The 15,824-nt window shown below is 41.3% G+C and overlaps 1 protein-coding gene across 1 annotated transcript in view; it reads left to right on the top strand.

Moving 5' to 3' along the window:
* Window positions 1–3,835: 3,835 nt before the first annotated feature.
* The window catches only part of PTPRR (protein tyrosine phosphatase receptor type R), a 154,152-nt gene continuing 142,163 nt past the window's right edge, over window positions 3,836–15,824 (top strand). The window contains exon 1 of the mRNA XM_064449550.1: window positions 3,836–4,182. Coding sequence (XP_064305620.1) covers window positions 3,984–4,182 — 199 coding nt within the window. The 5' untranslated portion in view covers window positions 3,836–3,983. The remainder of the gene's footprint in view (window positions 4,183–15,824) is intronic.

Genomic DNA, 15,824 nt, shown 5'->3' with positions numbered 1-15,824 from the left:
CTGTGTCTTCATGTCCCACTTTCAGGCAAAACAATGGAAGAGCTAATGCACACAGCAGAAAGAAAAGCTGGCATTTCTGGCACATTTGCACAATAAGACTTCAGATTGAAACCATGCTAAAAGACCTTGTTATGGGCTAGAAGATAAATAGCCAGCCTTGCTATTTCAAATCTGTTTAAAAGTATTTTACCACTAAATGCTGAGACAAGCTATCATCAATCTGGTAGGAATAAGTGGCTCCACATCACATTCATTCCTCTCCTCCTTCAGATGGAAAATACAGAGAAAGCCATAACCAGCATCTGAATTGCAAGATTGAATTCCCCTTCCTTTCTGCAGCATTGAACCTCCTGAAGATACTGTAGAACACCACAGCTTTTGGGCACTGCATTGGAAAACAGGTGACACAGAGCTATATATCTTTGCAGTAAAAGAAACTAATATAATTTTGCTGGCAATCTAAATGTATGAACGAAACTGTCTGCCAGAATAGAAATAATCAGCATGGCTAAATGCATTTGCAAATACTGATGTCTTGCCCTCAATACTGGTTAGGGCTACCCCAGCCCCTTACAAGCCTTGTTCAGTACTTTAGCTGCTCACACTGGGGATTAACAGTGGTTTGTGTTCTGTCTTTACCAGGCAGCTTTTGCTCAGGTACCCCTTAGTCCATTTGATTCTTTCCAAAAGGCCTCATGAAACAGGCGCGAAATGTTCCTTCTTAAGCTATAGTTAACTTCATTAGAATAAAGAAAAAATTAAAATTTTGTAAAAATTATAATGTGGCCTTGCCAAAATCTGGATAATGGTCTTGAAGTTTCAGATCTACACACACAGCCACAAGTACCCTTGCATCCTCTCTCTCTTTCTTATGCTGTCAAAGTTTTTGTTGTCTCTCAGTTGAGTCAGTGTCAGTTTTTCATGTCTATATTAGAGATTCTGCCAAAAAATCTCCACTGGAGAGTCTCAGACCACTTTAGAAGGCTGTAATCCTATAATGACAATACTCATTAAGGAATATGACTCGTTCACATTGGTACAATGATTATTTTGCCCACAGGCAATCTCTCAGGACACAAGCTACTCCCCGACACTTTTCCTGTAGCAGTTACCTTTCTGCACAGCATTAAAAGAACCCCTCTTCCCATCCTAGCAATATTATTTAGTGTAAGACCTAATCATAAATGTCATGAGCTTTCCTCTGCTGAGATCACTCTGTGCACACACATGCACAAACCAAAAGGTAGTTATTTTTCTGATTTGCATTCATGTCTCCAAAGAATCCTTTGATCTATGCACATAACCTCCTCTTCACCCCTCCTCCTCCTCCAACCTGCTTTCATTTATTACTACACAGTGCTTCAGTTGTCTTCTGAAGCTTGTCAAGGGACAACAGATATGAGCATCTATATTATTCACCTCTTCTTCAGACTTATTCTCTGCTTGCTAATCTATGTACTGCTGCCCTCTTAAACTGAAGATTGCTTTTGAATTTGGCTTTCATTGTTTTAACTTCCTCTTAAAGCAATTTGTCAATGGAAGTCTAGTGCAAAATGATTCCCCAACAAGGAAGATGGCCTACCCAGCGTGAAAGGGGAGGAAAACAGTAAGCACTCTAACACGTGGAACAGTCTCTCTTAATTGTAACCAATATTGAGTGTGACTTCTCAGCAGCATACTCAATCTGTCACCTCAGAAGAGAAGAATGTACTTTGGAAAAGACATTGAAAAGAATTAGCAGTATCCCATACCATTTACCTCACTTATAAATATTGGTAATACTCAGCATTCAGCTGAACACTTAATTCAGCTCTAGACTTAATACACTCTCTCAGAGTAAGCCGCACACTAGAGATCTCCACGCTGTTGATATCATGTTCTGTATTTGGAAATAAAAGAAGAAATAAAAAGAAAAACCAGTGAAGCTAGAGAATTCAAGCTGATGCAACATGTATTAGCTCACTTTCTGCGTAACAGCTTCCCACTCCACAGTAATGCTTCCATTTTGCATTGACGAGACTACCTTTTAAAAAGGATCTACTGATATAAAATTCAGCAAATTATTTAGTCTTAGCTTCCCGTTGAATTCAGCTTAAGTATGAGTTGGAAGCCTAAATGTTTTCTTGGCTGTGGGCTCAAAAACGTATCTCAAGACATTTCCCCAGTGGAAAACAATTTTCTTAACAGAGTAGCGGTGAGTCATCTGGTCTTTGTGCCTTAGGGCTCTACAGGCGAGGTGAGTAGATATTGCTACAGCACTCAATCATATGAAACCACAGCTGCCTCATCTGTAACCACAGGGGGACTAATCAATACCATTAGCTTCAGTAGAGTTATCCTGTTGACATATTTGACCCTAAATCCTTACCTAGAACACACAAGGGTGATGACTTGTGGACAATAACAAAATATCAGCGGACTGTAAGTAAATTTTTCTTATGTCTTTCCCTAGGAGTTGGCTAAATTCTAATTTGGACTGCACAACTTACTGAGGGAAGTATAGCCACCTCGTTGTTTTTCCCATATGTGTACCTCTGAGGCCTGGGCACACAGGAACTGCAGTTGTGGGGGCACAAGTAGGGTGCACAGCACAGGTAGACTTCTTTCTTTTGCTTCTTTTAGCTTGCACTTCTACTAGTCAGAACTAGCAGGATTAAACTGGAACAGGATGTGCTGCAATTTGTGTATACCCAGAGCAAATTACCATCTCAGTAGAGGAAGCGGCAGAAATCTCACAACTTAGCAGGGCATCTGAGGCACAATACCTACAAAAGATACTACTGAGATGACAGGGCTCAAATACCACTCCTTCTTCAGAAATCCCCTTGATCATTTTAATTCTCCGTTTCGGGGAGAGCTCAAGATTGAGTGCTGTCTTCCAACCTAAGCTTTTTTTCGCTTACATTGCTGTCAAGCAAACGACCTGTCTATACGTATGTGCACAGTCGTGTGGGGGCTGGCAAAGGAAGCTCATTTGCATGCATACAGTCACACATGCCATCACATCTAGATATCAGGCCCTGTGCAGCCCTTCCTGTCTTTATATGAACACAATTTCTGCGCAAAGGTTAATTTAAAGCCAGTTAGAAGCAAGCAAGCTCTATTAATCTCCTGTTATTTTCTACGTAGGATGCATTATTTCAGCCGCAGACCCGACCGTGCGCGTACGCTGCTGGCCACAACCAGAGGTAGGCTGTAGTCAGATCACTTGCTGGGTGACACATCTGCCAGTTCCTTTCAAGGTTAGCCTCCAGTGACTCTTTTGGTCAATAAAACTCGAGAAAATTTTCTTAATACAGGGCTGTTTTGTGTTTGGCCTCTTTATATGGCTCTGCAATACCCATGTAATCAGATTTCCTAAGTGTCTCCTGAGTAGGTGTTGCATCAGTCTGGTCTGAACCACTGCCTGGAGTTCAGCAGATCCCAAGCAAATGTTACTTTATTTCTGTATCAGCCGCGATTTCCATCATGCAGTTTTTGCTGTTTATTTTACAAGACAACGTGTTTCACAACATATTGAAGGGGAGGATTGCCCCCCCCTGCAAGCACAAAACCCCGCATCGCCGAAGTCCTCCCAGACAAGCCACATCTTCTGAGATGAGCCTCATCAGCGCTGCAATACTGGGGAGATGCAAAGCCCAGCGCTTCGCTGCAGCAGCGAGCCCCGACCGCTGCTTCAACTGGGAGCCGAGGGAGAAACACCCCCCCGCCCCCACCGCTAGCGCCTCCTGCCCGTACGCGCGGCTGGAACTGGGGATCTCTCCCTTCGCCTCTCACCCCCGGACGCTCCGGTTCCCCCCGGCCCTTCCACAGCCCCATCTCCCGGTTCGTGTGTGTGTGTGGGGGGGGCACACACAGACGAGCTGAGCGGGGCTGAGCTCAGCCCCGGCCACCGCCGCTTCCCGCCACCCGGACTCGCCCCTCTCCTCACGCCGCGCCGAGGAGGCAGGTGAGGGCACCCGCCCGCCCGGCCGGCGCTGCGCATGCGCAGCCCGCTCCCAGGCATGCTCACTGACGGGGGCGGGGGGGGAGCGGGACACGGTGGCGCGGCGCTGCCCGCCTCGCCTCGCCTCGCCTCGCCTCGCCTCGGTCGCCCCGCTCGCCCCGGCGCCGCTCGCACCATGCGGCGGGCGGCCGCCTGCCTCCGGGCGCTCTGCCTCCTGCTCCACCTCCGCGCCGCAGGTGAGCGGGAGCGGCCGGGGCCGGACGCTGGGGCGGGGGAAGGCGGCGGGGGGCACCGGCTCAGCGACCGGCGGCGCACCTGTTGTGGCGGGGGGGCGGGGGTGGGGGAGCGGGGGCGGAGGGGGGCGGCCCCGCCGGCGGGGCTCGCACGGCGGCGGGCGGCGCGAGCGCCTTTCAGCACCGCGGACAGCGGGCGGCCCCGCTGCGGCCGCCGCGAGACCCGCGCCCCGCGAGACCCGCGCCCCGGCCCCGGGTGGCGCCTGGACGTGGCCGGGGGCTGGAGCAGCGGCTGGAACATCGTGCGTCTTTGTCCCCTCTCCTTCTTGCTGTTTTGGGTTTTGTTTTTTTTGTTGTTTTTTTTTTTTTTTTTTTAATTAACTAAGGGGGAGGCGCTGCTACTTGTATCTGCTCGTGGCAGCAGGATTTTCGGAAAGGGAAAGAAATTTCAGCTGCGACAGTGGGCGTTTCGGCTGTAGCGGTGGTAATAAATCCTCTCTCTGCTTTGCTAGCAAAACGTGTGCCTCATTCAGAAATGCGGTGAGCGATGAGCACCCTAGTACGTACGGGAAGTTCCACTGCCAGTTTCGTTCTGATAGTCGTAGCTTATGTTTCTGGCATAAATCTCGGGCTTCTTTTAAGTAATGAAAAACTGCTGATTTTTCAGAGTCTCTCCCCTGTGCGGACTTAATCATATATACTCTTTGGAAGGAAATAAAATCTGGGGTAACTGTGTAATTGAATTAAGTTCTCAATTAGTAAAGTTGAAGAGTTTCTTTATCATTTATGGCAAGCATAGCTACTTCTGAAGTAGTAAATGGCTGTTGCACCCTGCTTTTAACTTCACTGCAGTTTAATTAAGAACAACAACTAAATGCATGGATTCTTGTGCTCCTGGGGATGTTGTTTTTAGGAGAGCTTTTTAAGATGCAACTGATTTACATTGTCCTACTGCAGAACCATTAAAAGTAATAACTGAACTTCATGTCTCTTTTAATGTGGAAACGGTGCACGAGCATGTATGCCTTCCCCCCCCCACCCCCATAAGCTGTGTTACGAAAATAGTTGTTTATATGGATACACCAGGAAGCAGGCGCCACATTCTTTTGTTTGCTGTCGTCAGGAAAAGTGGTTTGCCTCGGTTATTGGTATTCTATTGCCCTAGAATATTAGGCTACACTTCATAAAATCTCAAGAACCTCTTTCCTGTATGTCTATAGTTAGGAAGCTCATGCTGTTATGCCTTATATTCATATGTGCGAGAGATTATTGACTGAAAGATAGGGAGCATTTTGTGATCCATTGTAATAAAAGCCTTAAGCTGCTTTTAGGTTGTTCTTTTACAACATGTATTAAAATGATTATCTGTACAAAATTAGTGTACAGCCTCTATTTGACATAACATGCCTTCTATTCTCAATGTATCCTCTATTAATAGTGGACTTCACATTAGTTTTGATGTGCTTCATTTTTTCTATGCTACTAATGGAAACTGGGTTTATATCCTGCCAGTAAGCCATTTAAAGTAAATGGAGTTTTACTTGTTTCATTAAGTTACTGGGAATGCTTGCAAACAAACCTTGGCTTTTATTATGAAAATGTCTCTAATTGTGAGAAAAAAAAAATAGGAAAACAGACATTTATATGGTGTTACTGTGTTCCCTGGGCAATCCTGGAAAATAATTATTTCAGAAAAGGCAACAGAGAGGATCGACAGGAGCTGAATTCAGCCTTTGCATATTGGGCATGGATCCCATCAAGCACAAGAGCTGTGCTTCCTCTAAGGCAGGGCTTAATACAGCTTGCTCTTGGTGGGAGTCATTGAAGATGTCACAACAATGAAATAACATAGCAAGCTTAAACTGCTAAGGTTTCTCTGTTTCATCTGATGCAAGTAGAAAATTTGGTCTTACACAGACTACCGCTGTGGACATCTTTTATGTATAGTCTAAACGTATGAATTATTGACGGTGATTTTTGCAGCTTTGGTTCATGTGGAATCACAAAATGCATTCCACTTTCCGCTAGTGGTAGGTCACAAATTGTATCCCAAATGTCAGGTTTTTCTGTAATGTGATGGAAACTGCTTGGCTTTTTTGTTCTGAGGCTGAATATACATGAGGCATACTTCTAGGGAATGCTAAAGAAACTGTCAGCAGACATTAACAAAACCTCCCTTGATATCAGTTGGTGATAATAGATTTTAGAGAAAACATAAGACTACATTTACACAAGCTAATGCTACAGCAAAAATAATTCATTCTGTAATGTGTTTAAATAGTGCTTTGTAATGGAAAGGTAATACATGCCATGTTGCAAATCTGTTTTGCTATGGAAAGACAATTCTGCTGTGGTTGTGTTACAGTAGCCATATATGTATTCACACAAAAAGTGGAAAATATTCTTGTCAAAAATATGATCAGGAATTTTCATGTGATTAAAAAGGTACAATTTTACGAAGTTGATTTACATACCAATTCCAATAAGACAAAACAGCCGTGTAAACTGAAAATGAAATCCAGTTGTGTTCTTGGTATAGCCATATATTGCTTGCTGAAATCAAAGACACTTGTGCGTGCATCTCCGAAAACAGAATTAGGCCCTTCTGCTGAATGCAGCAGGTGAAGTAATCAGCCTGTACAGAGATTGCTATTGGATAAAGACCTAAACCTGTAGCGCCTGATTACAGGTCAACGTGAACCTTCAACTTATATTATGCGTTGCATGAGAGACTGCAAGGCAGTGCAGGTTATACTCTTTTTTTAGTAGGTATGGTCTAATGCATGTTCTTGTAATAAAACCTGATGTCTCCCAAGATGACTAAGAAGCATTGTTTCCTTGCAAAAGAATGGCAGGTGGTAGCAAAAACACAAAGTGATGCTTTAGACTAACTTGTAATTAGAGCCATTTGCGTCATCCAGATTACTCAAGTAATTAACTATTTCACCTTTTTTTAAAAAATAAATTTCATGAACAGATTTAAAATATATGATTAATTAAATATCCAGTCACAGGAAATAGGCTAAGAAACTCAACTAGACTAGAAAAAAACTTACTCCATTAACAGTCACCATATCAACCCACCACCTGCCGTACGTTAAAAATCTCTCTTTAAGAGAGCATTTTTGCAGAATTTGCTTTTAAGTTGAACAAACCCTGGTCCTGGAAAAGCAAAGAGTTAACAACTGAAGATTTGGTCTGGTCACCTAAGTCATGGTTTCTTGAGCAAAGGCCATACACTAGTTTGCTAAGGGCTTCTATTACCTCATTTTATTGTTTTCTTCATCAATGAAGAGATGCATTGACAGCCTTTAGTCAGTGTGGACCAATACTTCCCTACTAGCCTTTTCAGAGAGGAAGCATGTAGATTCTTGTCTCACCCTCTTGATGGATCCATTCCCCAAGCCCATCAGCTGAATCAGGTACAATTCAAGGCAGGAAATACTGGTATTTTATCTTCCTGAGGCAATGCTGTAATAACATGAGGATTGCTTATATCGAATCCACAATTTCTTTGACTACAAACCAACACTCCATTGGGTGGAATTCACTAGGAGTAGAAACATATGTCATAAATATGCTCGACCGGTTCTCGGTTAATTGTTACCAAAGTCCAGAGGGTGATTTTACTAAGTTCTGCTGTGCAGAAACTAGCACTTCAGCTTTCCTGGTCAAACCTGCGCTATGTAGTACTCTCACGGGTGCAGCTGGCGTGAGTGGACTGCGGTTTCTACTTAAGGGTTGGGGGGCCTATTTTCTAACAAATGCAGAAGCTCTGTCACAAAAATAAGAAAATCTGGGGACTGTACTTCTAGGGTTGAAGTGAGATCTGCACAAAATGCATTCGCAATCAGATCCATTTCAGTATACTAATGAGTGAATCACACTAGCTTCTAAATACATTTAGAGTGAACGTGAAGGAGCTATTGATTTTAAAAATGTATTGGAATTCTACTTCATTACACTAACATAATATAAAATGAAGCTGGTACTTAAAATTACCTTCTTTAGAAAACATATTGCTGGCCATGAGTGGGTGTTTTTACTAGAATAGCCCTTTATTATCGTGGATAATCAGGGGGTAGTCATCTGTCTCTTTAAAGGTTCTGTGGGGAGAAATACTTTTATAATTCAGTATCTGACCTTATTTTTGAGGAAGTATTTAGTTGGAAAGGACACTTATCATGTTTTTACATGTAGAAATTCTTGCTATTCATAATTTTGAAAGACATCATCTTCTACAAGAGGTTTACCTTCAGTATATCCATTAGGAAATTATTGAAGTTTGTGATCTTGGAATCCCTGCCTAATTTAATTTGTTGTATCATGAGAAAACTGAAATATCTTAGACAGAAAAGGATGGTTCCAGCTTCTCTGGAGAATGAAGCAGGAGACCTGATGAAAAAACAGGAATTGGGCTCTTGGGGGAGTCTGTCTCTCCATAAGGAGGCTAATGAGATAACAGTGGGTGGCTGTGTTTGGTGGTGGTCCCCCTGCACGGGCATGTTATGAGGCTTGATGTGGGGGACTAGAAGGAGCAGTAGGGCTCTTACTCCATGAAGCACAGTCATCGTCCTGTAGGATTTTCAGCATGGCTTTGGAATAAGTACATGGAGAAGCTTAATAAGATTTGCTCAGAAATCCTCAGTGTGTGTTCCTAGAGCAGTATTACTGCAAAAAACAAACAAACAAAACAGCCAAAACTTCATGACTGAGCTTGACTTCCTTTCATACCAGCTACGGATTTCTGTGGAGATACTATATATTTACATCCACGTTATGTAGAGCAGAATTTAGCCACAACCTTCATTTGGAAAATGACAGTAATCACAAAATTAGCAAATTGATGCAGCACTTCCTCACACCTTCTGGAAAAAAAGCCTGATGTGAGACTATACAGTACATTAGTGCCAGGGCATAAGTATGGTAGAATACTTAAGTGCCTTTGGGACCAATGGCTCATCTCTTAATTCACATGAGTAGACCTAGTGAAATCGATGGTCTGTGGTATCCAGTTTCATTATTGACATATCAGACAACAGGCCCATAAAACGAGATGCAAAGTGTCTTTTTGAAAAAGATACCACTTGTGCTTAATTCAAATTCAGTGTAGCTGTGGATATTTTTGGCCAGAGCGGTTTTTTTTTCCCCTTACTGAAAAGGACAAATTCAGCAAAAGTGAATTTGCAGTTGTTTCTATTTTCAGCAGATTGCTTATTAGAAAAGGAAAAAAAATTCCTTGCAATCATCTCTCCCCCCGCCTTGTGTGTACTCCCTCCCTCTCTCGGGGGTGCTCTCTCACTCTCTCACATGTGTGTGCAAGCTCTCACTTGCTCTCACACACACAAACACACAGAGAAAAAATAATTGTATATACACCTGCACGCATACATACACCCACTTTGTAGAAATTTATTTTTTCTGAATTTTTTTGTTTTGGTCAAAAATTATAAACATTTTGTTTAAGGGAAAATCAGAGTATTTTTGCAAATTTTTACAATTGTCCTGTTGTGTGCTTGCTTAGGTCTGGTGTAGGTTACATGCTCTGAATTTTGATATGTCATGGGTACTGATCGTCTGCTGCACAAGGCCTGGCCTTTTGATTACTGGACCTGGCTAGGAAAGCGCAGAACCCTTCCTGTGAAGGACAGTGACCTTGTAGCCCCTTAATATGGTGTTGCCTTTGCTCATAACAAAGCCATACACTTTGTACTGAGTTTGCAAAGCCTCATGACTGGGGCTTGTCAGGCCTGCTCTGCCCAAACTTTCCTTGACCTGCCTGTTTTGCTCAGTTTGTCTCTGACAGGAGTTTCTCTAACTGACCAAACTTCTGTATCTCTTTTGTTTATCTTTGCATGGTGCAACTCTAGTTCCATACAGACCACAGTAACACAGGACTGGTAGAACAGCACAGGCACTGAGAGTGGAGGCATGGGATGTGGTGTAGAGGAATACAGGCATGGGATGATAAGAGTTGAGGCATAGGCTTGGCACTGAAGACCCCATGCTATAAACAGCTCAGTAATAAGTAAAAATGCAGACCTGGAGCCTGAGAAAACGTGTTTTAGGGATTAACAAAGAGAACAAAGAAATAGTATCTACCATACATTCATGGCACTGTTTATAGTAAATTCAGATGTAGCCTGGAGCTGCAGACCAAATGAAGAAAGAGAAAGGTATAAATGCATGTTAGCAAACAAATATATATATGGCCTTAAGAGGAAGGAAGAAGAGAGCAGGAAGAAGAATCCATGAGCACGAACATCGTCTTCCTCCCAGCGAAGGTCTCCAGATGATGACAGCTCCTCGTAACATCCCCCATTGCCAACACCAGTGTGAAACCACTGACCTTAGGACCCAGAGAAGCAGTGGAGGGGTGAGCGTAACACCAGGGAAAGGGATAGGCAATTTTAATTGTATTATTGTTATTATTGTGACTTTGTATTATTAGTCTTTGATTTTCTATAAAAATTAAATCTAGATTAACAGTGCTGCTTGAATTAGATTAAGATTTTCATTATGCTAACAATAAACTCTTGGCTTTACTTACATGTATAAAGTGTGCTTCCTCTTTGCTCATGAACAAAACTTTTGAGTGTAACGTGGCTGAGAAACTCCTTCTAGCTGAAGGAGGCCATGAGAAGCTATGCAGGAGCATGCCCAGGGAACGATCATTAGTTCTATCAGCCTACTTTGGGTAGGGAATAGTTTCATTTGTATTGCTATAACAGGTTTTGTCTTAAGAGGAAGCTGTGGTGTGAAGAAAGGGCCTGATCAGGCTTTGTGTTTTGACGTTATTCTCTGAATGATGGAAACAGTCACAGCCTGCAATTCCCTCTGCTACAAGGACTGTTATATGTGGGAAAGTATTTTCCCAGGTGAATTCTTTTGTCAGTTCCAAAACTTCCAATGTGTTGCTTCATACATGTGCTACCAAAGCAGCAAGTGGATTCATGTTTTTTCCTTTTCAGGTTTGTCTGGTGTACCTCACCTTTAAAAAGTGTGTTCTGTTGTCCAGCTAATACTGAATTAATATTTTTGCCGCTGTTTAACTGCATTTTATTGCTAATAGTTCTTCATCCACCTTGCTAAAGCTGAACAGTAATTTGTGTTTGCCTAAACTGTGTAGCCTACCCTAATAAGATTTAGATTTGATTGATGTACTACTTTGCTGACAGTAAGATGTACTGTTAACTAGACAATACAGATGCAAGGCATATTGCCTCCAGACAGCTTTTGTTTTCGTCTGTGCTTGCAGCATCATTTAAAACATTTTTATTTCCCACCAGATATGTTGATGCTTCTTGATACATTTTGGGTTTTTTTTCTGGTAAGATAAGATGAAACAGGGATAAAGCAGTAGAGTTTTGTATCTTTTAAAGTCACAGCCAAAGGATGGTCCCATTGCCCCCAAAAGAAGGGATGACCTTCACAGCCCAGAGAACACACAAATCTTGTAAATCTGTAGTACAGTTTATCCTATGTCTAGAAATTACCAGGAGTTAGCATTTCCCTTAGTATCTGTCATCAGGACTCCTGAAAGTTAGAGCTATGATCATAAATGGCTAGCATGCTATTAAGCATTTTAGCACAGTTGCTGAGGGACTTGTTTCTCCCCTGCTTTTTGGTCAATATCTACTTGGCCCTTATACAGACCAAAGAGAACTGCAAACTCTGCTCTGGAGTGAGAGTGTGAGACCCTATCCATCTCAGTACACTAAAAAGAGGCAGGCAATGAATCTCCTACCTGTAGCACTGGCATTATTGGAGACGATTGATCAATGCTCTGCATAAGTACATTGACCTGCCTCTAACCGTGACTCTGGGTGCCTGTTCGAGAAGAACCATTGTGCAAGAGGTGATAAAGACTGAGCCTGTCCAAAGTCTGAGGCTGGTTTATAGGGTGTGAAGGAAGAAAGGTTGTATGGAAAAAAGAGCATCTTTCAGAATGGTGAGCTAAATGGAAAGAAAAAAGGCATATGGAGCCTAGAGTGCAAAATTTAATTACCAAAGTCTTTTTAGTGAAAATGAGAAATTATTTAGCAAAATCATTAAATATTGTAACTCAAATTGCATTTGAGTTAAATTTATCTTTGAAACCAATTGGTCAAGTTTCAGTATGTTTTTCCCTTATGAAATGACTCTACATTTTCTGCCTTTTTTCCTCCAATTTCCAGCTTGTTAGCATGAAAATCTTAAGCTGTGTAATATTCCAAGATATCTGTAAGTATAAAGAGACTTCAGTGTTATTATAGTGCTAGTTATAGTATTAAGTGTGAGTTTTAAAACGTATGCACTATGAGTCTGTATTCTCTTGTGCATTCTACTTACTAATCAGGTGTAGCACAGCAGTTCTGTCGATGGATTTGGGGTGACTGGACTACTTACAAGTAGTAAATATACAGTATACCTCTCATTACAGAAAACGTTCAGGAACATACCTTATCATGAATCTAATTTGTTCAGATTAAAATAAATAATAAGACTTGAGACAATGACCTCAAATTGTTTTTCCAGACACACATCAAGACTTCAGACACTATTATCTTGGCCCCATCAGGTTTACAAAAGAATGTTATATCCCGCTGGGACTCTCCTTTTCCAGTCAAATAAAGTTCTGGTTTCTAGCTCTAGAGGATGTGAGATAAAAAAAAAAAATAATCTGTCAAGCTGTGATATTTTTATGTTTTAAAAAGAGAAAACCGTGCTACTGTGTTACTGACTAATTAATGAATCCTGACTATCCTGAAGTTTTTAATCTTTTATTTATTATTTATTATTATTGATATTCTCTAATTTAGAGAAAGTAAAGGTATTTGGGAACTGGAGTCTTAATTTTCTGGCAGGTTGCTTTCAAATACAATGTCATCTGTCTGGGACTATTCAGGGAGTCAAGACAGTCTAGAGAAATCTTGGGATTTCTCTGTTAAGCAGAGGCCAACTGGGATGGTCAAAAGTGCCCACAACACTTCTCATATCAGATTTACTATTTATAGCAGGCTTTCATTTCTGCATATATAACACACATTTGTAGTGTAAGACAGGTTCAGCAGCATGTGTTACCTAGCATTCTTGTGATTTACTCATCTATTATCGTAAGAAACTTTTGTACTTCCCATATACTGGGACCATCCGTGTATTTCACATGACTTCTACTGACACGTTAGCCATAGTTTTTCTGTAGACTGGATATTTTTTCTTTTTAATTCAGGACAGAATCTTCTATGTTTCTGCAGACAACTAAGAAAATCAAGCAAACACATAGTTGGAACCAGCAAGCAGAACAGCTGGAACGAGAACAGGGAGTTTTGTAGGGATTTTTCCAATTTTCCTTTTCAGGAAGGATGATAAAGACAAAGATGGCATCTGGTGGCAATGGTGGAAATACTGAAATTATCACAAGCAATGAAGATGTTCAAGATGTAGAAAGTATGCGTTCGACATCACTCTGGAGCTTCTTCTTGCACTTATTAATAGATGAAATGTTTCAGTTGGTAGAGGTTCTAGAAGCAAAACCCCAGGGATTGGAAATACAACTGAAGATAATCTGAGATTTTGAGGAAGGAGACTACTGTTGTGCTGGAGAAGCTAAGTTAAAGAAGGCGGTTACAGTGGAGGAACATGGAAGTAAGATCAAGACAGACTTTCTTGTTAAAAAAAAAAATCTAAGGAAAAGCAGCAGCAGCATGTGAGGAGTTGCAAGAAAGAAGGAAAAGTCGATCAGTAGGAAAGAACAAAGGAAGAAGTAGCAATATTAATCAGGACCCAGAGCCTTAGAAAAACAGTGGTGAACAACCATGACATTGTGCAGACAGAGCAACTGGAAGAAAGAATCAACAGATCATACTGGTATCAAGTCACAGTGCAGCATATGTTACTAAAGGGAATAGGAATGGTTATTACATGAGATGATCTAGGTGAAGGAAAGGTAGGGTGTCTTCAAGGAGCAAAGGTAGATACAAACCTGCTGCTAAGAAATTCTGATGTGAGTTTGAAAGTAGGCACTGATTATTGTTCATTTTGGAACAAATAATGAAATAGAATTTTCCACTGACATAAATATAGCTATACTTAGCTGAGAAATAGGTGAAGATTCAGTGACTTTTTTATTAGAAGAAATAGCACGGAATCACATTCTCAACATTTAGTCTGTTCTCAATGCCAAGGCACAATAAACTATAATTCTTTGTAAATACACTTGAGGGAAGGGAATTTTAGGAGAAGGAATAAAATTATTTTAGGCAAAGTGGTGCTTTCAGCATTGGGTGACTATTACAAATCAGTCACGAAAAACTCCACATTCTAAAGTTGAGTTCAAATAAAGTAGTGTGAACAGAATATCAAAGTTCACTTTAGGATCAAGTTTGCTAAACTTACGGAAGAGATACCTCTAGGAGTTCTAATTTTTGAGCCTTGTCCTAAGCCCCATTTTCTGAATTTCTGTGTATGTTGGGATATCTGAAGCTTAAAAGACACCAAAATCACTTTTTGCTGTCATGCTGTGGTACTTCAGTTCTTCATAGCTTCTGATGGTTTCCCTGGGGTCCACAAAGGAGTATTTGCTTTTTCTGTATAGGTACAGAACTAGATACAGGAATCCCAGTCTTCTCTCTCTTAAGGGCTGGAAACTGGCAATATCTAAAGGTGACGGGTAGCAGAAGTGCTGGTGTTTCTAATGACTCATTTCTCCAGGTGTCTCTTTGGTGCATACTGCTTCTGTTCAGAGCTGAAGCTTGTGGGGTCAAGAAGGAATACTTTCCCCGTTCACCAGATTAATAGAAAGTTTTAGGTTCCTCTTTAGTATCAAGGGTGGCCCACTTGTTAGAGTTACCTGCGACATCTGTAGCAGGCTGGGAGCCAAAGTTTGATCTTGGTTAGGGCCTTACCCACAGTCTACTAAGATCAATGAAGTTTTTCACATGTAAATGCATGTAACCTACCTAAGCTATTGGGGCTGTGTAGACTTTCAGAAAACCAAGTTCAGCCTAGTAATTTTCTTGGAACATATTTGAACTTCTACACTGTCAGCTGGTAAAAATGGATTTGTATGAGCGCAAAGAGTATGTTGTGTAATTAGACTTGTTAATTTCTTACTTCTACAGGATGGGGCATTACGAAAGTATATTTTGTTGTCCAGCTTGAAAATCTGCTGTGATAGATCATTCATTGAATCTGCTGCAGGGACCTGTGTTACTGATGTGATTTTTAGCATTCTAATGGAAGCAAGCCTGCTGGTATTTAGTGGGAAATGGTGATACTGCTGTTAAAAAGTACTGAGATTCATGAGTAGGTGAGCTTTTTGGGGAGTTCCTTTAAATATTGTTTTATCAAAAATAAGACAACCGTTCAGGTTTTTCTGTGTTACTCTAGATTCAGTCAGGATTAATTCTGAAGTCATACTTGGGATTTACTTTAGTATTATTCCATGAAGGATTTGGGCTAATAGTTAATTATTTCTGCTTCTTTCAGTAAAAATAAATGAAATAAAATGGGAATTTGGAATATTAAAGTGGGTAGGAAATGCAATATAAAGAATTCCAGGAGAACTACAGTGGTTGTGACTTCCTCAGAAACAAAGGAGTAGGAATGAAGGAAACAAAGAGGAACCACAGACCACACCAAATGTGTCTGTAGTTATGTTCCTG

This window comes from Phalacrocorax carbo, chromosome 1 (genome assembly GCF_963921805.1).
Source record: "Phalacrocorax carbo chromosome 1, bPhaCar2.1, whole genome shotgun sequence".
NCBI classification, from domain to species: Eukaryota; Metazoa; Chordata; class Aves; order Suliformes; family Phalacrocoracidae; genus Phalacrocorax; species Phalacrocorax carbo.
This window is presented reverse-complemented; position numbering and strand designations above follow the sequence as displayed.